This window comes from Periplaneta americana, chromosome 2 (genome assembly GCF_040183065.1).
Source record: "Periplaneta americana isolate PAMFEO1 chromosome 2, P.americana_PAMFEO1_priV1, whole genome shotgun sequence".
NCBI classification, from domain to species: Eukaryota; Metazoa; Arthropoda; class Insecta; order Blattodea; family Blattidae; genus Periplaneta; species Periplaneta americana.
Window position 1 is genome coordinate 37,032,245 of NC_091118.1, and position 24,029 is coordinate 37,056,273.

The 24,029-nt window shown below is 35.6% G+C and overlaps 1 protein-coding gene across 7 annotated transcripts in view; it reads left to right on the forward strand.

Moving 5' to 3' along the window:
* PEK (pancreatic eIF-2alpha kinase) overlaps positions 1 to 24,029 on the forward strand; it is a 147,966-nt gene that overhangs the window by 115,844 nt on the left and 8,093 nt on the right. For 4 of the 7 annotated variants that reach the window (XM_069815482.1, XM_069815483.1, XM_069815484.1 and 1 more), the window contains one exon: positions 22,169 to 22,353. In XM_069815482.1, the coding sequence (XP_069671583.1) occupies positions 22,169 to 22,353 (185 nt within the window). Of the gene's footprint in view, positions 1 to 21,270; positions 21,424 to 22,168; positions 22,354 to 23,758; positions 23,979 to 24,029 lie in introns of those variants that run through there. The other 3 variants (XR_011330073.1, XR_011330072.1, XR_011330074.1) reach the window with 2 other exon arrangements.

Sequence of the window (24,029 nt, forward strand, 5' to 3'; positions counted from 1 at the left end):
CTTTCTGAATCTTTCGGAAATCGGAAAAAGGATAACTCTGGCCTCTTTCTCTTACTGTTGCTACAATTTATAACACTACAAACGTCTCCTCCTTGTCCCATATTATTATTCCAAATATTATATTTTAGCCATTAACATTTTCATTATAACCAATAACGAACATTTCACAAGCATCAATGTGAAATACGCAACGAGCTAGCACTCGATAGAAATACGACACAGTCCAAAGTCGACCATGGACAGTCTATTGTTTCTAGTTGCTAACCGCTTGGAGCGCTTTATCACGAGATTTGCAAAAAAACACCTCAAGCTTCGCGACTGTATATAGTAGACTGTGATGTTACCTAACCAAACTACCTCAAATGATTGGTGAAACACTATTACACTAACAGGATGTTTAATTTTTAACAACACGTTAGTTAACATGCTATTAGCGTTATTGTAACGAAGTTTGGTAAAACTGGCCCTAACCTACCAGCGTCCGCCAGTTCAGGTACTCCTACTTTCAATCGTGGACGTAGTTGCAGCAGCCTATATTTATTTGCATTTTGCGTGCAAAAAGAAACGGAAACAGAGGCAATGGTGGCAAACATAGTTACATATCATATACAAGTAGAAATAAATGTGGTGATTCAAGTTTTCTGGCTGACTTGAAGTTCAAAACAGTTGGTGTACATTATAAAAATTTAACAGAATGTCACCTACAGACTTTAAATATTTGCTGGCGCCTAATGTTGCAAAGAAAGATACCACATTCACTTCAAGAAAGAGTGGCAGTGACGATGCGATTTCTGGCAACCGTACAATAATATGCAATAACATAGCTGAATCAACACAAGACTAAAATTAGGTTAAGAATCATAAATGAAGAATCTTTAAAGGACTTTGAAGCTAAATTAAGAAATGAAACCTGGAAATCAGTATATGTCAATGAAGATATGAATAGTAAATTCAGTGCGTTTCATAGTACATTTTTAAATATCTTTGAACTCATTTTTCGTGTAAAGCACAAAAATTCTCTAACATCTAAAAATAATTGGATTACACAAGACATAAGAATCTCATGCAAAACAAATAGAAAATATATTTAAAGTAGAAATAGTAATGACTGCAAATTAATAGGTCTAATTTCTGTAGTACAATTTTATGATTAACACAAACGAAGGCTCTGGAGAGATCACAGAATACGCCTCCTACTTGTAATTTTTTATTAATTGCTTCCAGAATTTTATCAGTTAAATGAAACACAAAGTAATCTTAAAAGCCAAATAACTTTACTTTAACAATTTATTCTAAACTTGACTAATAAAATCAAAACAACTAGGAACATTATTTACTTACTTAGTGGCTTTTAAAGAACCCGGAGGTTCATTGCCGCTCTCACATAAGCCCACCATTGGTCCCTATCCTGAGCAAGATTAATCCAGTCTCTACCATCATATCCCACCTTCCTCAAATCCATTTTAATATTATTTGTGTATCTAATGCTTACTCACTTCACTTGCGTGATTCGGGTTCCGCATACTGCACATAGATGGCAGGACTGTGGCCCACTTTCAAATTGCACACCACTTCGGCGGGCCACGTTATGCATGATGCGTATCTATGAAGAATTATGTCGTGTAGGCTACTAGGGTGAGTGTATGTGTAAGTGTAGTGTAGGGAATGGGCGAGGATGATGATGGTGAGGAAGGAAGAAGGGGAAACCCGGTGCCGGCACGTAGCCTACTCTGCCGAGTAGCACCAAGATGGCCGCCAGGCTTAACGTCCCCACCCGACGGACGAATCACTATCACTATTTACATGAAAATTTCTGACCCCACCGGGAATCGAACCCGGACCGGCTAGTCTGGATGTAGAACTTGCTACCACAGAACTAACTCTGTGGGTAAAATTTGTATGCATTCAAACATAACATTTAATGGAGAATCGGAATATGTACATTTTAATATAGAGTATCATTAAAAAAATTAACTTTACTGTCACACTCTTTATGTCTGAAATCTAACTTTTTTCGAACACTGGTATCATATTGTATGGTTTATCTCCAACAGCTTTTTGTATGAAACTTTTTTTTGTAAAATTTAAGAAGTTATTAGCAATATTCCATACTTATTGTTCACTCTGTTTATAAAAGAGTATATCAGCATCTTAATTGCTGCATCATTTTCATTTCAGAACAATAATGTGGATTCAGAAAGAATACGTCAAGTGAGCAAGCTTCGTTTAATGTAACTGATAAAATTCTGGAAGCAATTAATAGGAAATTACAAGTAGGAGGGATTTTTTGTGATCTCTCCAAAGCTTTCGATTGTATTAATCATAAAATTCTACTTTAAAAATTAGAATACTAGGCCTATGTTATTAAAGGCATAGCATAACAGTGGTTTGAATCATATCTCCATTTCAGAAAACAAAAGTTGAAATCAACGCATTCAGTGACACCTTTAAACCTACTTCAACATGGGGAAATGTTCATACAGGGGTCACGCAAAGATCTCTATTAGGACATCTTCTTTTTCTAATTTTTATAAATGATCTTGGCCCCTTAATAAAAGGAACAAATTATCCTATACTATTTACAGGTGACACAAGTATCATAATTACAGACGGCAACTTTGCCACATTCAAATATAAAACAGAAACACTTTTCCTTAAAATTTATGACTGGTTTACAACCGATAAACTAGCTTTAAACATTAATAAAACTAACATAATTCAATTTAAATCCTCTTCAAATTTAATCTCTGAAACATGAGACACAACTATCAACAATATACCTCTACTAGAAACATCAACAATCAAATGTATTGGTTTGCATATTAATAATAGATCTACATCAATCTGCAAGCATCATATTAATGAAATAACCCCTAAACGTAGCTCAGCAAGCTTCGCAATTAGGTCGTTACAACAATTCGTAAATAGGAGTATCTTAAAGACAATATATTTGCCTATATTTATTTCATTATGTTCTACGAAATAATATTTTGGGGATAGTAAAAATATATTATTAAAAAAGAGAAATTAGAATAATAGTTGCAGCAAAGGCTATAGAATCGTGTAGACCATTTTTTTTAATTAGAGATTATGACTTTAACAAATCAGTACATTATACTCTTCAATAAATTTCCTCCAATGTAATAAAGAAGTTTTCCAACTAATTTAGCCATACATGTATAAATACCTGCAGAAAGAATGATTTTCAAACGCCATCATCAAACTTATCATGCTATTAAAGGGAGTACCTTGCATGACAATAAAAATTTTTAGTAGTCTTCAAGACATTGAGTCATAATCAAAATCCTGCATTATTTAAAGTAGAACTAAAAATTACCGTACTTAATATCTCACACTTTTTATTCTGTAGTCGACCTGGTTGGCGAGTTGGTATAGCGCTGGCCTTCTATGCCCAAGGTTGCGGGTTCGATCCCGGGCCAGGTCGATGGCATTTAAGTGTGCTTAAATGCGACAGGCTCATGTCAGTAGATTTACTGGCATGTAAAAGAACTCCTACGGGACAAAATTCCGGCACATCCGGCGACGCTGAAATAACCTCTGCAGTTGCGAGCGTCGTTAAATAAAACATAACAACACATCCTTCTATTCTGTAGATGAATTCTTGACATTTTACATATTGGTAGTGTAAATATTTTAATACTATGAAATGGTAAATATATTCTATTGTATAATATGTTATTGTCATTAAGGTATTAATTCTGTATATATTTCATATTTGCATTTTTATATTTTAAACGAAAGAATTTGACATGTTCTTTATTCTATACTCTAAAGCAACTGTAAGATATTAAGGAACGAATAAATATGTCTGTCTGTCTGTCTGTCTGTCCGTCCATCCATCTATCAATTTTAATAATTGTTATATTACATCTGTGGATAATATTAGGTTTCTTTAATTTTTTGTCGACAACACTTTACAATGGTAGGCCTATATTGATTTTATTTTTAAAAAAAAAGCTAAATACTGTAAATTTTGCTACTTTTACAGCTTAGGTCTACGTTGAATGTACATTCTTTCTTATCTATATATTATTCTCATTTTAACCATGGTACCTTTTAAGGAGAAATGCTGTAAATATTAGCAGAGTCTTTATTGCTCAGAAACGAGTTATTAGAACGATTTTGTTATTTAAAGTACAAAACCTTGTAATTTTTTTCCTTTTTTAGGAATACAGAATCTTGGTATTTCTTTGTATAGCCTATACTTCTATTTATAAATGTTTAATGCTGTTTACGCATGACGAAACTGAATATAATAAAATATTACGAGTAAATTGTCATGATTTTAATACACGTAATGCAGAACTGTATGAATAGAAAGTCACAGACAGAAGAAATATGATATGCCTAATTATTGTAGTACTTTACTGTTTAATAAGTTAAAATCAAGGGAGTTGACCACCGTAATTGACTGTGATTTAAACTCATTTCGTATCGGTGTATTGAATTATGTTCAATTAACAATTGAGAAATTGAGAGTAACTTCAATTTTGTGCTCCTAAGAAGTGTTAATTACTTTTTAGTGTTTGCGTGTATTTAATTTTTAATAAGTAATTCATTATGGCGTGTGTTTGAGCGAAGTGTAGACATCAGCAGTATGTATACAAATAATAATTATTATTTATACTTGCTAGTATAATAATATATTATTAAGATATTTTTACATGGCAATAACTTCATACTTGCTGATTATTCGTATTATTGACAGTAATATTTTGTATATGGACAGTGATTTTGGTTTCCGAATGTGAATTAACATAGATGTTACAATTTTGGATCTCATTGAATACTACAATATATCAGGAAATAATCAGAGTCAATAAAATAGTCGTATGAATATAAATGATGATAATGATGATGCTAATAATAATAATAATAATAATAATAATAATAATAATAATAATAATGAAGTTGAACATAAAATAAGCATAAATAAGTATAAAGCATGAACATGGTACTGGTGCAGCATGGTTTGCTGAATTTAATAATAATTCGGAAACAACAAAATTCAAATTGCAATCATTATCCCAGTGTAATGTCAGCATGCGCAGACCAACGTACTGCCCGTGCCTCACTTCCTGAGCTGTTTCTTTGCGGGGCGAGAGGCAGAGGGGGTGAGTGGGAGGTCCTGGATACCGCATGTGCCTACTACCCTACGTTCAACAATCGGCCTTTTCAGGATTCCTTTCGTCAGCTATGGAGCAAAATCAGCCATGAACAAGCGAATGTATAGGATGTCCCCTCACAAAACAAATTATGTCCTACTTATCAATTCCTGTAACTAAACACTAATACCAGTGGTACATTACAGTCTCTACTGGAGATTAACGACCTAATGGCGATTACACATCCGTAAACTCTTTCCTCTATGGCAGTGTTCCTCAAACGTTTTTCCACCGCGAAACCCCTTTTAATCTAAAGTGTAACTGCGGAATTCTTGTAATATTTTATTAGTATTTAATAGTTAACAGACAAGTGAAAGCTAGTATCTCAATAATTCTGTTCAGTGGGAGAATGTATTTGCTTTTTAAGCCTGCAATCTGTTTTTATGGCGGAAAGTTGTAGTCTCATTTATGCTTTACTTCTGCGTTTTGTCTTTTCGGTATTTTGTTTTAGTGGACACATACGCAGAGAATCCAGTGATGAATATGATAAGTATTATGGGTATTTTCCGTTTTAGATGTTTATTAGGCCTAAACATATTGTTACTACGCGTATTATTGGAATATTATTATTACTCATATTCTTGGATTATTATTATTATTATTATTATTATTATTATTATTATTATTATTATTATTATTATTATTACTATTATCGGTGGTTTCATGTTATTATTGATTCATATTTTCGTAACATTTATATATTTTTATAGTATCCACAAAATATAAAATAGCCACCGGAGCAGCCCAGTCGGATAAGGCGCTTGCCTATCGATCCAGAGTTGCGCTCGGGCGCGGGTTCGATTCCCTCTTGGACTGATTACCTTGTTTGATTTTTTCCCGAGGTTTTCTACAACCGTAAGGCGAATGTCATATAATCTTTGGCAAATCCCCGGTCTCATCTCGCCAAATATCATTTCGCTATCATCAATCCCATTGATGCAAAATAACCTAGTAGTTGATACAATGTCGTTAAATAACCAAGTAAAAAAAGTATAAAATAAAATTTAAAATCATATAGGGCTCATGGAACCCCGGAACATAATTTGAGAAATGCTGCTCTATGGCAATTCAGCAATTGTCCAGACTGAACGAAGAGTGGCCTAGTGTGTACTTACATCGCCATCGCCATCAGAGATAACAGTGATAGTGGTAACCACGATTAGAGTATCCAGTGTTATAACCAGTAAAGACCCCTGCAATGGCATAGGATAATGTTTTCAGAACATATAATATGCTGCCGTGCCACACGCTGCAACTGCCGTGCCGGTCCGAGCACACCTAAGAGGCGTGGTTATAAGCACTAGGGAGCTCTCGGTTCAGGACGTGAGACACGGGCAGTATTTGTGTCAGTGTAACACATACTGCAACTGTAGAGTTCTGGATCCTTTGATTGTTACGCAGAAAAACCGACAAGCGGTGGATCGCTGCGCGTCTCGGTCCGCAACGCTCGGTCGTAACATGAAGGTCACCAGCTGCTCCCAAGCTTCGTTCTTAAACTTTTGTTAAAATTCCTTGTGTTTGACATTTCACAAAATTTCTTTACCTCCGTATAATTTCATAAAGTGCAATGTGTTTTGCTCGGTCCATTCCATGTTCACTGTCCACACAGATAGACGAATGGGTGTTGATTCATTGGTTGATTGTTTGATTGATTGATTGATTGATTGACTAATTGATTGACGTTAATCCTACGCTAACAGGTGGGCTATCCTTCCTTGGCCCTGCAGGTAAGGTTCCATCATCTACTGAGGAGCCCGAATAGAACCTGGAGCCTCAAGCCCTTAGAACCTAGATTAACATCGGAAACCCGTACTTGCCATAAGTATAGGGGTTGAATCATTTTGCAACGCAACTTATTTGCGTACATATTGCGAGTTAAAAGGTTTCATGGATTAGATGAGGGGATAGCTAAGCGACATAAGGCCGAGGAATGCGACAAGGTTGGAGTGGATTAGATGAGGGGATAAATAATGTGAGAGGAGACATTTTATTGTATTTGTATTGCATAATTTTATTGTGTATTGTAATTTTATTGTGTATTGCTTATATTGTGTATACCACTGCCACCGGGTGCTTGCCACTTGCAGTGTAAATAAATACATATATACTACGTACAAACTAAAACCCCGCTCGAATTTTCTTTTGTTTCAATATGATCGACTGTGCTTTTCGCTTGGCTAGTGATGTATTTTTTGTAGTGGGTGATTTTACGACGTTTTATCAACATCTAGGTTATTTAGCGTCTGAATGAAATGAAGGTGATAATGCCGGTGAAATGAGTCCGGGGTCCAGCACCGAGAGTTAAACAGCATTTCCTCGTATTGGTTGAGGGAAAACCCGGACTAAACCTCAACCAGGTAACTTGTCCCGACCGGGATTCAAACCCGGGCCACCTGGGTTTCGCGGCCAGACGATCAACATCTATGATTATCTAGCGTCTGAATGCTATGAAGGTGATAATGACAGCGAAATGAGTCCAGGGTCCAGTGCCGAAAGTTACCAAGCAATGCTCTTAAGGGTTGACGTAAACTCCCGAAAAAAAACCTCAACCAGGATTTGAACCCGTGCCCGCTCGTTTCACGGTCAGGCAAGCTAACCGTTACTCCACAGCGGTGGACGCTAGTGATGTTTCTAGTCGCCAATGGTTCTGATGATAATTTTTTCGTAAAATTGATGAGCAATGTTATGAAAGCAATAATTAATTTTATGGGAGCTGAACGTTTCTTTCGTAAAGACGAGCTATTTTCTCTGAACCAAAAATACAACGCCAATGTGGTAATAATTACGTAGCCTAGCGAGCGCTTGACGACGATTGCCACGAAATTTGATTTCATGATTTCAGTGATATTTCCTAAAGCACATCATATTTCTCCTTCATTTCTCTGTAATAACCTGATATAATATCGTACTAAATCTGTATTTTCTTCTAGTGCATTCAAAAGACCGCCGTTATACTACATAAACCTTGCATTTGAAATAATGCTTAAAGAATATAATCGCGAATTTACTAGCGAAATCTCGATTGTCTTACAGTAGAATCCCGTTTATCCGCCACCCTATTAACCGATTGGCGGATTATCCGATTATCTTTCTCTCGCTCGTTTTTTTTTTCGCTACAGAAACGTATGAAGTTGATACTGTTGTACGCTATATTAGTATACGTATTTTTTTCTAGAGTGTTATTACAAACATTTACACTTAGGCCTACACAGTTTTGGTCTACTGTTCGAGTTGCCGTACTCTATTACTTCTATATAAAATGTTTTCCATGAGTTTAAAAAAAACGTGTTGTGCTAAGTGTCGAATAAAATCCAAATAATTAAGTGGTTGGGGAAAGAGAAATTATGAGTCATCTAGCATCACGATACGAGACTGATGTTACAGCTATGAGCGATTTAATAAAAATCAAGGAAAAAGGGTATACAGTATGTAAATCTACAACATGAGACCTTTACTATTCCTATCTTTCCGCTGACAGCCATTAAAAGGAGTTTCTTTTACCTCTTAAAAACACGTCTTTGACAACCGAACTTAAATTAACGAACTTCTGATTCACTACCTAGCGTATTAAACACAAGACCACGGAGAAAATAACCAGTGTTATTCACTTAATTTACGAAAATATTTTATTGTACGGATTATCCGACTTTTCGATTAACCGTTCAGTCAACCCCCTTCATTACCGCGGATAATAGGGGTTCTACTGTATTTCGGTACGGCCAGGTCACTAGTGGCGAGCATAGTCGGCGCTGCTGTGCGGTCCGCCTTATCCAGTTGTTCCGAGAGATAAATGAAGGAGAAGTGAAGTGTTGGAATGAAAGAGGGAAACAGAGTACCACGAGAAAACCCTTAAGCAACGTCTATTTTACCATCATACATTCCACGCAGACCGAACATGGAAGGCCAGTGCACTAGCACTGTAGCCACACATGCGGCACGAATAGGTGTTACACGTCCAGCTTCCATGCACGTCCACACTTACTGCAACTTCAACGCTCTGGGGCCTGTTTGACAATGTTTACAATCTTTGTAAATTGTAAACTTTGCTTGTAAATTGTAAACTTCTGTTTCACAATCTTTGTTTGTAATGTTGAACTTTACAAAGGAAATCAAATCTTTACAAATTAAATTTTGCTCACTTTACCAGTATTCTGTTTCACAATGAAGAGTAATTTTACAAACATGTAAATTTTACTTGTAAAATTAGCACATTTTCTACAATACCTCTGAGATGTGTAAAGTTTGATATTGCACCAAATTATGAATAAATACAATAAAGAAATACTTATTAAATTAATTTTTTAGTAACTGGATAATACTAAGAATTAAACTAAAGCAGTTTTGATGTTATTAAGGAGTTCTAGTGACTCAGACGAAGATATTGAATTTAGGCCTAATCAAACGATGATGTATAGGCCTACGTAAAATTCTCCGGGCAAGAATTAATAGCACGTTCGTATCACTGTATAAATTTAATGAAAGGTTTCGAATGAGTCCCGCGCTATACTTCAGAATACCGCATAAGTATTTATATACGAAGACTGTATTTAATAAATACTCGCACTTAATAAAGAAGTTCCCTGCACCAAAAATAAATAATTCAATAATGCAATAGCGACACTACTTACGCGGTATTCTGAAGTCGTTTCGAGACATGTGTTTCGAGTCCCGTTTCTCTGGAATCTCTCCTACAAGATATGGGACATCATGTATCCAACATTCAAAAAAGAAAAGTGATGCCCTAACCTCAAAGCGAGAACTGTATTGTTTTGCATTGGATGCAGTCAGTTCCGTGGGTTAGCAGATAAGCACGGAATTTCTAAGATATCAGTGTGCAAAAGTGCGCACATGGTAGTTGATGTTGTTAAAAGAGTTAAATTCGGGGCAGGGTTTTGATCACCAAAATGTTATTTACTATAGCACAGAATTGTTATGCTGCTGATGGGTTCACTAATGTTTGTGAGTTTAGGAATGAAACATTAATAAATACTGATGGATCAACACAAAAAATTAACCTGATTTTGTGTTTAGACATCGTAATTATTTTTTTTATCAATTGCATATTTGTACGTAGACCAAATCTGTTATTTACTTATTTGAATGAATTTTGTGCTAACTTTGGTCATTTAAGTAATAGACGTATTGGTATACTCGACCATCACATCACATGAAACTCCATTGTCGCCAATATATAAAAATCTAAATACTTTTAATTTTTTTAAAACAATATTTTATATTTTCTTTTGGTGAAATATGAATCAGCAAGCTTAGAATAATCTATTTTAGTACAAAATATAAACATATGTATCGATAGTAGTAAAAATACTGCGACTTTAGCTCTGCTCCTTAGCGATTTTTGTAAACTGTCGTTGGCGATATTGTGTAACCAATAATGCGTATTTGTAAATTTATTTAGCTGATTTTGTAAATATATATTATTTCAATGTACCGAAGTACATATGATATTTCCATGCAGATATTCTGCGTCATCATACGATGAAAGAGTAATGGAACGGAGAAAAATTCTCTCCGGCGCCGGGATTTGAACCCGGGTTTTCAGCTCTACGTGCTGATGCTTTATCCACTAAGCCACACCGGATACACCCCGGCGTCGGAAGAATCGTCTCAGATTAAGCTCCACCTCTTGGGTTCCCTCTAGTCACTCATGACGAGTGCACCTCAGCACATGTGTGGACTTCGGTCCTACGTTCATAGACATCTATGACGTAGTGCAGAGGGCGGACACTAGAGGGAACCCAAGAGTTGGAGCTTAATCTGAGACGATTCTTCCGACGCCGGGGTGTATCCGGTGTGGCTTAGTGGATAAAGCATCAGCACGTAGAGCTGAAAACCCGGGTTCAAATCCCGGCGCCGGAGAGAATTTTTCTCCGTTACATTACTCTTTCATCGTATGATTTTGTAAAGTTCGTCAGACATTACAAACTAATAAAATAGCATTGTGAAACACAATTTACAAGCATTTGTAATCTTTTACTTGTTATTTGTAAATTGTTAATTTGTAATTTGTAAGGATTGTGAAACGGGCCCCTGGATCCTTTGATTTTTCCTTAGAATAAACGACAAGTGGTGCAACTCAGCGCCTCTAGGTCCGTAACGCTCAGATTGCGGGCTCACGCTACGCGCCGATGTTGCGAAGTATCGTTCGCTGTCCAGATAGGATCGCAGCGCGGTTGCGCTACGATGTTCTGTTGCAAGTCTGGACGCACCTTAATACAGGACGTAAGGCAGACCACGTGACTCGCTTAACAGCTGATCGTGAAGGGCGGTCTTTCAACCATATCAATTAGTTGCAGTACATGAAAAATAACATATATTTCTCTAAAATGCAGTGTAATTGCGTCAGTAAAATTTTAAACAGTGATTGTGAGACACTTGAGACACAATTCACTTGCAACGTAAGGTATAATATTATTTTTGGTGTAAAAATTACGTTGTTACAGGCAAAGTTCGTATGTGTAATACCTGCCTTTATTTCGATTAAACATTGCGCCCTTATGTGGTTAAGTGAATTTTTGGTGTTAGTAATTATGTGTAATAATATACGCGTGAAAGCGAAACATTGACTGGGATGTAAAGTTATTATGAGATTAGACCTAAGTGCAGCGTTACTGATGTTACTCTTGTCTAATCCATTATTATTAGTTTACCGTATTTGTTTTATTCCAATTAAATGTTACAGTTATTGAATAAAAAATAATAGTACGCTTATAAATTATGCTGTAAAGCTTTAAAATAGTACGCACGCTTATATATAGTATTACCTTCCTGAAAAATGGCAATTATACGAAACAACAGTACTAAAATACAATTGATTATTTATTTAGGGCATGTTCGTATAGGTTATGTACTCGTATAGGTTATGTTGTAAAGAACATGAAGAAAACCAATGAGCTTTGCAGAAAACGGATAAACTCAAGAACAGTAAAGCGCTTCATGCCTTTGCTGCAGCAAAATGAGGGTCGAAAAAAAACTAAGTAGGTCAACTGACTGCAAAATGGTGGACATTTAATATTGGCTTCTATTTCTGCCGTAATACATTTAACCCTAAAAGAACCAAACATGTTAAATAATTTCGACTTCCATGATAATGATAAAAAATTATTATTACTAGACGATTTTGACAACAATAAACGTTGCAAAAGACCAAAACACACATTCCGCCATGATGGATCGTGCAGCAAACTCGTAAAGCAAAGTTTTGATTTGCTGCACGCTTGCTACAGCGACGGTGAAGCAAATGAATCCAGACGGCGCACAGTGTGTAATTTCAAGCAGCTAGCCGGCCAAAAATCAATTTTCATACCCCATCTTTAATTCTAAATTCTTATATAGACGTGTTTATAACACTCCAAAGTATACTATCCAAGTGTAGACAGATGCTTACATCTGTTAGGGGACCCTCACAACATAGAGCGAAAGTTGCATGTCTCCGGTAAGATCATTTACGCTGCAGAGACAGGCGTGCAGTTTGTATTTCGATGATGCAAAGTGAGGAAGTTAATATAATATTTTTCTTTAATATACAGTGTGGATATATAATAAGAAGGTATATACTTACAAATAAACTAATTCTTTTGCTAAAAATTATTATCTTATTGTCTAGAATAAGTGTCTGAATATACATGTGCAGAGAGTCAAAGTTCTATCTTATTACATTATTTTGAGTTGAATTTTAAAAGGTGTAGCCCTCTATCACCTCGCTAAAATTTTGTGGAGATATTCATTATGCTTTTCTGAGCAAGACGTCGTGATTTTTTTCTGCAACCAGATGCAGCAGAAAAACTATTAATTATTTTCAGACACCATGCGCTCCGTAATCCGGAGAGCTGTTTTCCAGGTATGGAACAATAGCGAGAAAAAAGTGAAATTCTCAAAATATAATTGAACATTTTGGTCTCAAAGATTACTCTGAAGATATTTTACAGTCAATAAAAAAATTAATTAATTTTCTATGCTCGAAAATTCGATTACGGTGGGAAAAATACAACATGAATGAGAAAATTTTCTTAAAATATAATGTGCTATGTTTAAACCAAGATGCAAAGTCTGAGAATAAAATATATAATACTTTGAAATCTACTACAAAACAATTCCAATTTGAGTCTGCCCGTACAAGCATTCGGGGACGTTCACGTAAACTTTTCGGAGAACTGAGCGAAAGGTCGAAACGGAAAAAATTTAGTCCACTTTTTAAAGAAAGATCACCAGAAGAAAAGCTTTCTGCTGCCCATATGAGTTTCAGAACTTCTGGGAAAAGAGATGCGGCCAATATTGTAGGAGAGCTTTTACTTGCATCACTTCAACGTGCGACAAAATCGAGAAAAAAACGTGAAAATTGATTTTGCAGGAACAACCAACAATTGTCACCTAATAAGGATCTCGCTTTGATTACTGATTTACAGTTGACCTCTAATCAATATAAAGAATTAAGGAAAATGCAAAATCTTTTAAAAGTTAATTTAAATCCACCGTTTCATTTATTGCGAAACACTGAAGATAGGATAGGTTCAGGCAGGAAAGGGGACTACCTTGTTGACATGATAAAACAAAGCAGTCGCAATAAAAACGATGCAAATACCGCAAGAATATTTTTCAGGGAGGTTTCCACTTTCGCATATATTACGGGAATAGATGGAAATTTAATAAGTCGTTTACACTCTATCAGAAACCTTTTTCTTGAGGTTTTGCAATACTGATGAACGGGCACTTGACATGTATGCAAGGAAGACAAGGGAATTATGTTTATGCTTGCACAAATAGTATTATATGCCTACAACCCTTCACAAACTCTTGGCTCATGGACAGAAGGTCACATAACACTATTATACCTACTGGCAAACTATCTGAGGAAGCCCAGGAAACGAGGAACAAATACTATATTAGACTTTTCAGAGAAGTCTTCGCAAGAAAAACATCAAGAAAGACACAAATACCGATCTTTTACTGAGGCTACTTATTTCTTTGGACACTTGCATCACCAGCTTAAAGAAATTAAAGAGAAAATCGCTGTCGATTTTAATAGTAGTGCTGCTGTTCTCTCCGAGCCTCCATTACTCGGTGCTGCCGAAGGAGAGACTAGCAGCGTGGATACAGATTCTGATGGGGATGCATCTGACGTCTGAACGAATAAGATATGTAGCAATATTCCTTCGTCTTACGCTTTCAATTTTAAGCGCATTCCACATTATGAACATTAATTTATTTTTTCACTCAAATCGATTTTTTTTGCAATATTACTAATTTTATTTTCAGTAAAAATAGTTGTTATTTTCATTTTCATTATTGAAAACTTATCTACTTCAATAATTGAAGTTACATACCAAATTTTATGAAAATTGAGCGATTAGTTTTCGAGAAATGATTTTTGGCCGGCTAGACTCGCTAAATTACACACTGTGCGGCGGTGAGCAAATGTAATAAAAGAACAGTCTTGCTGCAGCGCTTGACGTCTTGCTTTAAAAAAAAACGCACGGTAGATAACCACCACATCAATGCACATTTGTGCGCCTTCATTTATTTCATTTTATAATAATAGTCACGGACCGTATCTTAACAACGAACGATCACAGACCCAGATTTAAATCGTTCGCGTAGTACACAGAAAATTTAAAGGACACGTATTTACAGTGTCAACGGAAAATATAAAATTAACTGAAGTCCGTAGGACAGTAACTGATGTACTAGATTATTACAGCGTCGTCACAAATCGCATCAGTTTAGCCGACGTCTTATTCGCAGTATACAGTGAATTCAAGACAACAAACATTCATATTACGTTTCAGGATATTGAACGTTTAGCCAGAATAGTTTTACAGAGGAAGGTTCAAGAGGGTACTATTCTGTGCGAGGGAAAGTATTTTCACTTTCTGTGGTAAGTATAAACTGTGTGGGAATATAGGCCTATATTAACATAATATTGTAACGTGATATGGAAAATTCGCCATTATATATTTTACCAGAAAATGTTTCCGCTTTTCTTAGTTTCTTAGTTGTCTGCACAAGGGCAAGTCATTTAGCTCCATTAATATCATTTCCCCTTCTGCTGACAACTCCATATCATCTGATTTACTAAAGCACATTAAAATCATTTCAAAATTAATTAAATCTGACGTAGCGTAGGGTTGCATTGCTGCGTGGTATTCATCGTCGTGAGTTTAGTCTGGCCAACAGCTTTGGTGATCGTTATGAATTTAATTATTTTGTTGTTTTATCTGAAGTCTTAACGTCGACGTCATAAAACTGAAGTCCCACTGTATGGTCATTTAATTTCACACTAAAAGTGCACAATTATGAGGTTATAAAATAAAAAGTTGAAATTATAATAATCAAAATAATTTCTTTAAACAATATGGTATTTTGGTAATTATAGACGAGATGTCGCTGAGTCAATGATTCAATTAAATGAACGACTCCTGTTGCTAGGCGACTCGCTCAGAATTAAATAGTTTACTTAAAGCAACGATTCTTGTTGCTAGGTGACACTCAGAATTAAATAGTTCACTTTAGTGAACGATTCTTTGGTGACTGCTGTAATCAAAGATGATTTGCTTATTGTTTATTACACGCACATGATGTAAATAGTGGGGTAGCGGGGCTGCAAGCCCCGATGATGATCCGACGTGTAGCACGTGATGTAAAAAGCGGGGTATCGGGGCTGCAAGCCCCGATGATGATCCGATGTGTAGCACATGATGTAAAAACCAGGGTATCGGGGCTGCAAGCCCCGATGATGATCTGACATGTAGCACATGATGTAAAAAGCGGGGTATCGGGGCTGCAAGCTCCGATGATGATCCGACGTGTAGCACATGATGAAAAAAGCGGGGTATCGGGGCTGCAAGCCCCGATGATGTTCCGACGTGTAGCACATGATGTAAAAAGCGGGGTATCGGGGCTGCAAGCCCCGATGATGATCCGACGTGTAGCACATGATGAAAAAAGCGGGGTATCGGGGCTGCAAGCCCCGATGATGTTCCGACGTGTAGCACATGATGTAAAAAGCGGGGTATCGGGGCTGCAAGCCCCGATGATGATGACGTGTAGCACATGATGAAAAAAGCGGGGTATCGGGGCTGCAAGCCCCGATGATGATCCGACGTGTAGCACATGATGAAAAAAGCGGGGTATCGGGTGGAGGTTGGGGTTTTGGATGGCTCGCAAGCAACAAGTTATACTAAATATGTTTAGGATTAGTCTAAAACTGGCATATGTCTCCTATAGTGGGCGGGACATAAGTGACATTCACCTAATTGAACACTTCTTTAACTGAACACTTCTCACAATCATTGTTCTCATTGTAATACGAAGCTAGGTAACACGCTCAGAATTAAAGTGCCAATAGTTCATATAAATGAGTGATTCCTTGGTGACCGCTGTATAGTTCACTAGGTATACTATTCACTATTAACTGAAGACTTCCTACAATTATTGTTCGTATTATAATACGTAACACTGTGTAGTTCGCCAAGTTTTTCTTTCAATAATTGAACACTTCCTAAAAAAAACATTGTTCGTATCACTCATTGCTGAGGAATATAGTCTTTAGGTTTTAATCCTTCTATTCCGTACCCTGGATATGTGTCGTGGATATGCTGTAAAAACTGCGGAAACATTTCACTGGGTGTAGTCATTCCTTTCAGTTTCTGTTATTCACGAAAAAAGAACTCAAACACGTATAAATGATCATTTTCACTTTCCCTGCCTTTTCTTTTTAAAACCGATTTCAGCGTTTTCCACATTCGTTCCACTTTTTGGGTATGCACAGAACGATCATCTTCACGTACAAATTCTATCGAGTGATTCACAACTTCATGGATATATCCTTCATCTTTCAAATCACTGTAAGACTTCCAACCATCTGTCATAATTTTAGTATGTGGTTTGATGAATGACTTAATTATGGGTATCAAGGTATTTTTATCTCTGTTTTCCACTTTCAATACAAACGATTCTTTCGTCTCTCTATCGATACCTCCAAAAACCCATACGCTATTTTTCTCGTTTTTGAGAAGTCTGCCCCTTTTATATTTTCTGGTGTAGACATGTGTTTCATCTAATTCCACGATGTGTCCTTCTCCTCCTATGGGTTTGGTATTTTGTGTAATTATAACATAACATATTTCTCTGCAGAAACAGAAATAATCTAGTGCAGTACTGAAGTGAACTTCTGCCTCTGAAGCAGCTATCTGAAGAGTTGTTTGAAGCAACCACATATAAATAAGAACCAAGCTTTGACGTATAGCTATTTTTGTGTTTTCTAACCATGTGTTGTGGGTTATAGACGTTTCTGTTTACACTTTTTACACTTCAAACAGAATGAATATTTTGAGTATTCTGCCCTTCTCTGCCAATTCACACTATCACTTGATTTGCAACTCACACATTTCTTTGCACTTTTGTCAGGTATTAGTTTATACGACATGGCGAAATCAATCTCTTCTTCTTCACTGCTCAAATTACTGAAAAGTTTTCTCAAATTACAATTATTTTTACTTTCCATGGCTAATGCAATAAATTATTATTACTATCGTTACGTCGTAGTATCTTGAAAATGGCGCTTGAACCAACAATGCTTGTTTATCAGGTTGCTTTGGAAATGTGACGTCATAGATAATGTACGTCAATGTTGTCCTCTTTATGCATATTTTTCCAGCTTTTCTTTTGCTATAAACAAGTAAATTATTGTTTTTTAAACGTCAGAAATAATTTAGATCACGTAAATTTGCTTTATCTGTTTTATTTATTTTCTTTAATCCTACCCTAAACATAAGAGACCTATTTTAAACTTTATTTCACAACGTAGCTGTTTAGCCGAGTGTGTTAAGGCAAAGTATTATGGTGTCAAAGGTCCCAGCAACGAATCCCATCCAAACCGCCAAGGTAATTAAAATTGGATTTGTATGATATAGTAGTATAGTTTGAGATATGTAGAATTACGTGACACAATAGATGTAGTAGTAAAATAAAAGTAGACACATGTATAGGAGAGGTAGGGACAGCTAGGAGAGAGAAGTTGAAGAGAAAACAGAAGAAGGGGAGACGTGCAGGAAAAAGCCTTAAAATTATTTTAATTCAATTCAAAAGAATTGAATCAAGGACTAATTCAATTGAATCATTGACTCAGCGACATCTCGTCTATAATTACCGGTATTTTTAATAGAATCCTTTATATTTTGCAGCATTCTTTCTCTGTTTTTTGCCACAGTGATCTCCAACAACACAAAAATTGTTCAGTCGGGCTTGAAATTTAAAAACAGTTATTACAGGTCAAGAACCTTCACACATGTATATCAGGAATGGGTAGTTTCCTAGTACCCGGTACTCGTCACGTAAGTCGTTTTTGTGTTTGCACAGTCAGGGCTCTGGCACAGTGGTTCCTTTCTGAAAAGAATTTCAATAATTTGCTACTAGATGTGATTTTAGTCAGTTTGTACTATATTTTTGGTCCAGGGAAAATACACAACTCTTATGAATATACAACAATGGCTGACTTAACGGCTTATGTAACGAGTACCGGGTACTAGGAAACTTCCCTCATTTCCTTTCTTTTTTCTTTTGTTCGGTCGATCTGGTTGGCAAGTTGGTATAGCGCTGGCCTTCTATGCCCAAGGTTGCGGGTTCGATCCCGGGCCAGGTCGATGGCATTTAAGTGTGCTTAAATGTGACAGGCTCATGCCAGTAGATTTACTGGGAAACGAGAATGCGGATGCTTTAGCAAAGAAGGGCAGCACTGCTACTTACAGACCTGTTACTAAATCTACATATTACTCTGTGAAAAGATTTATTAAATCTACATACTTAGACTTCAACAAACAAAATTTGATAACACAATCTCAAGGGAAAAAGTGGAACTCTCTGCATCATAATCCACAGTTGATTCCCGATTTACCACGCAAATCGTCTGTAGTTGCATTTAGATTATTTTAATGTACCGAAGTACATATGATATTTCCATGCAGATATTCTGCGTCATCATACGATGAAAGAGTAATGGAATGGCGGCCACTAGAGGGAACCCAAGAGTTGGAGCTTAATCTGAGATGATTCTGTCCGACGCCGTGGTGGTATCCGGTGTGGCTTAGTGGATAAAGCATCAGCACGTAGAGCTGAAAACCCGGGTTCAAATCCCGGCGCTGGAGAGAATTTTTCTCCGTTCCATTACTCTTTCATCGTATGATGACGCAGAATATTTGCATGGAAATATCATATGTACTTCGGTACATTAAAATAATATATATGATATGCGTAAATCACTTCGTGATTTAAGACAGCGCTTATTCCGTCGGATCCCGGCCAACTAGTCACTCACAACGAGTGCACCTCAGCACGTGTGTGGACTTGGTCCTACGTTCATAGACATCTATGACGTAATGCAGAGGGCGGCCACTAGAGGGAACCCAAGAGTTGGAGCTTAATCTGAGACGATTCTGTCCGACGCCGGGGTGGTATCCGGTGTGGCTTAGTGGATAAAGCATCAGCACGTAGAGCTGAAAACCTGGGTTCAAATCCCGGCGCCGGAGAGAATTTTTCTCCGTTCCATTACTCTTTCATCGTATGATGACGCAGAATATCTGCATGGAAATATCATATGTACTTTGGTACATTAAAATAATATAGAAGAAAAAATTGTTAAAGCAAATGTTTGGTAATTTAGCATTCTAATATTCTTTCTTTCCTTACAGCTTTCTGTTAAGATTCATCGAAGTCCGCAGTTATCTTAATGCACCAGAGGACAGATAATCATTCGGCAGTCATTTTATGAAATTGAATACGAGTTCAACGTGACTGCAAACCCTAAAGCCTATATAAAAGAGCTATCTGTTAGTATATATGATCTAGGCTATTAGTCAGAAACAGTTTGAGTTTGAAGTTTGCGCTGTGCGAACAGCAAAATCCATGTGCGCATGATCGCACACCGGAATCGTTCAAACCAGTTTGGAACTGCTGTGCGAACAAACCTATGTGAACGATACCACTTCTCGATTTGCACTAAAAGAACACGATCCCTGACGGAGCAACACTAGATAACCACCACATCAATGCACATTTGTGCGCCTTCATTTATTTTATTTCATAACAATAGTCACGGACCGTATCTTAACAACATTCACAACGGAAAATTTAAGGTTGTAGTCTCCATTTTCTTTTAATTTCTGGTAAACATAAAATTTATACTCGTTTATTATATAGTTTAAAAATGTTATCAGCTAAAGTAAAATCTGCAGAGGTCAATAAAATTTTGCAAGAAATAATCGAATCCTATAGCTTTATGACTGATCATGCAACGCTGGCAGATCTATTGTATGCGGCATACAATCATTTCAAAGAGTCCCACATTATAACTTTCCTAGAGGTGGAACGCTATGGAATGATATTTCTACAGAGAAAGATCCAGGATGGAACCATTCAGCGTCAGGGGAAGTTCTTCTTTTTTGAGTCCGGTAAGTATAAACTGTATGGGAATATAGGCCTATATTAACTTAATATTGTAACGTGAGATGGAAAATTCGCCATTATATATTTTACCAGAAAATGTTTCCGCTTGTCTTAGTTTCTTAGTTGTCTGCGTTGTTGGAGATCACTGTGGCAAAAAACAGAGAAAGAATGCTGCTAAATATAAAGAATTCTATTAAAAAATACCATATTGTTTAAAGAAATTATTTTGATTATTATAATTTCAACTTTTTATTTTATAACCTCATAATTATGCACTTTTAGTGTGAAATTAAATGACCATACAGTGGGATTTCAGTTTTATGACGTCGACGCTAAGACTTCAGATAAAACAACAAAATAATTAAATTCATAACTATCACCAAAGCTGTTGGCCAGACTAAACTCACGACGATGAATACCACGCAGCAATGCAACCCTACGCTACGGCATATTTAATTAATTTTGAAATGATTTTAATGTGCTTTAGTAAATCAGATGATATGGAGTTGTCAGCAGAAGAGGAAATGATATTAAGTAGGGAGACGATTATTTCTTGTGTAACGGAGAAAAAATTGTTAGAGCAAATGTTTGGTAATTTAACATTCTAATATTCTTTGTTTGTTTACAGCTTTATATTAAAATTCATCGAAATCCCCAGTCATCTTAAGGCACCAGAGAACAGATAATAATTCGGCAGTCATTTGAGAAAACCATTTGGAGCATAATTTAAAATTCCCGTTATATTGTAGTGTATATATAAAATATACTGATTTTCACTCACGTAAGTAGCTAATTCTCCATTTATAACATTCACATTAGTTCTAAGTTTATAAATTATATTATATATAACAATATTATTGATATCTATTCATTCACATAAGAAGATAATAAGTTACTCCATTACTGCATTAGTTCTTACTTTAAAAATTTCAGTACATACAATATGGTATTTTTAATAGAATCCTTTATATTTTCAGCATTCTTTCTCTGTTTTTTGCCACAGTGATCTCCAACAACACAAAAATTGTTCAGTCGGGCTTGAAATTTAAAAACAGTTATTACAGGTCAAGAACCTTCACACATGTATATCAGGAATGGGTAGTTTCCTAGTACCCGGTACTCGTCACGTAAGTCGTTTTTGTGTTTGCACAGCCAGGGCTCTGGCACAGCGGTTCCTTTCTGAAAAGAATTTCAATAATTTGTTACTAGATGTGATTTTAGTCAGTTTGTAATATATTTTTGGTCCAGGGAAAATATACAACTCTTATGAATATACAACAATGGCTGACTTAACGGCTTATGTAACGAGTACCGGGTACTAGGAAACTTCCCTCATTTCCTTTCTTTTTCCTTTATTTCTTTTCTCTTTTGTTCGTTTATTTCTTTCTTTTGAGCTTTTATGTTCCTTTGCCCATTTTTTTACCTTGCATACAATTATGAGCTTCTGATTAATCTAAATGAAGCTATAAAGTCATCTATTTTTACTTTTTTCTTTTATTTCTCATTTATTATTGTTATAATTTCAGATATTTAAAATGCAGTCTAACCTATTTACAAGGAAGTTCGACAAGTCTATCGGGAAAATTGTTGACGACACTAGTAACATGAACGTACATCTTAGTGATATTGCTCACATCCAGGAACGCATCAAGAGGTGCATTGCCATTATTCAACAAAGTCAAGAGCTGCAGACCAACAGAATCCATACAAGGTAAGTTTTTTTTTTAAACACGGGCAACATCTACTATTACGAAACATTTTATAATGATGATGATGATAATAATAATATTATGTCGAATAAATATTATTATTATTATTATCATTATCATTATTATTATTATTATTATTATTATTATTATTATTATTATTATTATTATTATTATTTATTTGACATTTTTTAAGACATATATATTTAAACAGAGTGACAAGTTAAAAAAAAATATAAAAAAAAGTTAAATAATTCTTTTAGGATACATTGCAATGATCAATATGTAATTTGAACTATGCCTGGAAATATAAATTCGCAGGAAAGATTATATAAGTAGTATTAAAAAGAATATCTCGCATGTTACACGCACAATAACAAATCCCATATGAGCTACAGGAGAGTAAGCAATTACGTCAGTTTGACGTATACAAATTAAACTTACAATAACACCAACGTAACTAACAGAAATTCAAATAAATTAAATTCAATAAGGAATAGTTATTGAATCGGCTCTTCACTGAAAACTTTCCATGATATGAATTTTTAACTTCTAAAAATTAATGAAAATTATGAAGCAAAACTTACGATTTGTAAGAAAATTTTTATCCCATGAACCAATTCCCAAATTTAAAAATCCAAGTGCAGTTTTTTTTTTTCATGAAAGGTAAATCCTTCACAGATAATTTTTAAAAGCAAAAACAATTCTGAAGCCATCAGGGATGTTTTAAATTTAAGGATAATTTAATATCATTAAAATACGTGAAAACTGATATCTAAGAAACTTATGAATGGAACTTGATGAAATTTGGTACTGTTACTTAGATGTATAGACACAACAAACCCACCGAATTTGAAAGAAATTAATAAAAAAAACTTCAGAAGCTTCAAAACTCAGTCCCAGTGTTCCTTAACAAAGTTTGTTTATTTCTCGTAGTACTGCTCTTCTTCTGTTATAAACAAAAACCTATTGTGTTCAAAACTAATCAAACATAAACGAAATGCCTCTCGCAGGAAGAAAATAATAATAACACAATCACCTCTTCACAAAAGACATGTTCAAAAGTAACAATTATTTTTATTTAAAAAAAATTATTTTTTATCAAAGTGGATAAAACACTGTATGATATACTTATCATAATTATCTTCATATTACAATACCCGACTGGTTATCAAACATGGCCTGCAGTCTCGTTGGACAACTTCCCAAACTCGTATTGTAATATGAAATGTTACGATATGACTATATAAATGTTTATACTGTATTACCTTTTTAAGTTAAAATAGAAAAATCTAAAAATAAATCACTCCTGCTAACAGGCAGTTCTGTTTAATACGCGATTATTACGCAGATCCTTGAAGAGCGTTTCTATTCAAAACTGATGTGGATTGACTGCCTTATTCATTTCAGCCTGGCCAAGTCAGCCATGAAATAAGAAAGCGTTTATTCAAGATGGCGAAAGAGGAAACTCTGCTGGACGAACTTGGGATTGATGCTAATGACATAACCGAAACCTGCAAGGATTGCATCAGTAACTGCTCTGTGCTTACAGCGGACGACCATCCTGACCAATCTGTGCTTACAACAGATGACCATTCTGCTACCACCTAAGCAGAATTTCAACAACCTGGTAACTCACTTTTCCAAACTTATTAAAAGAAAATTTTATGTCAATGCTCTG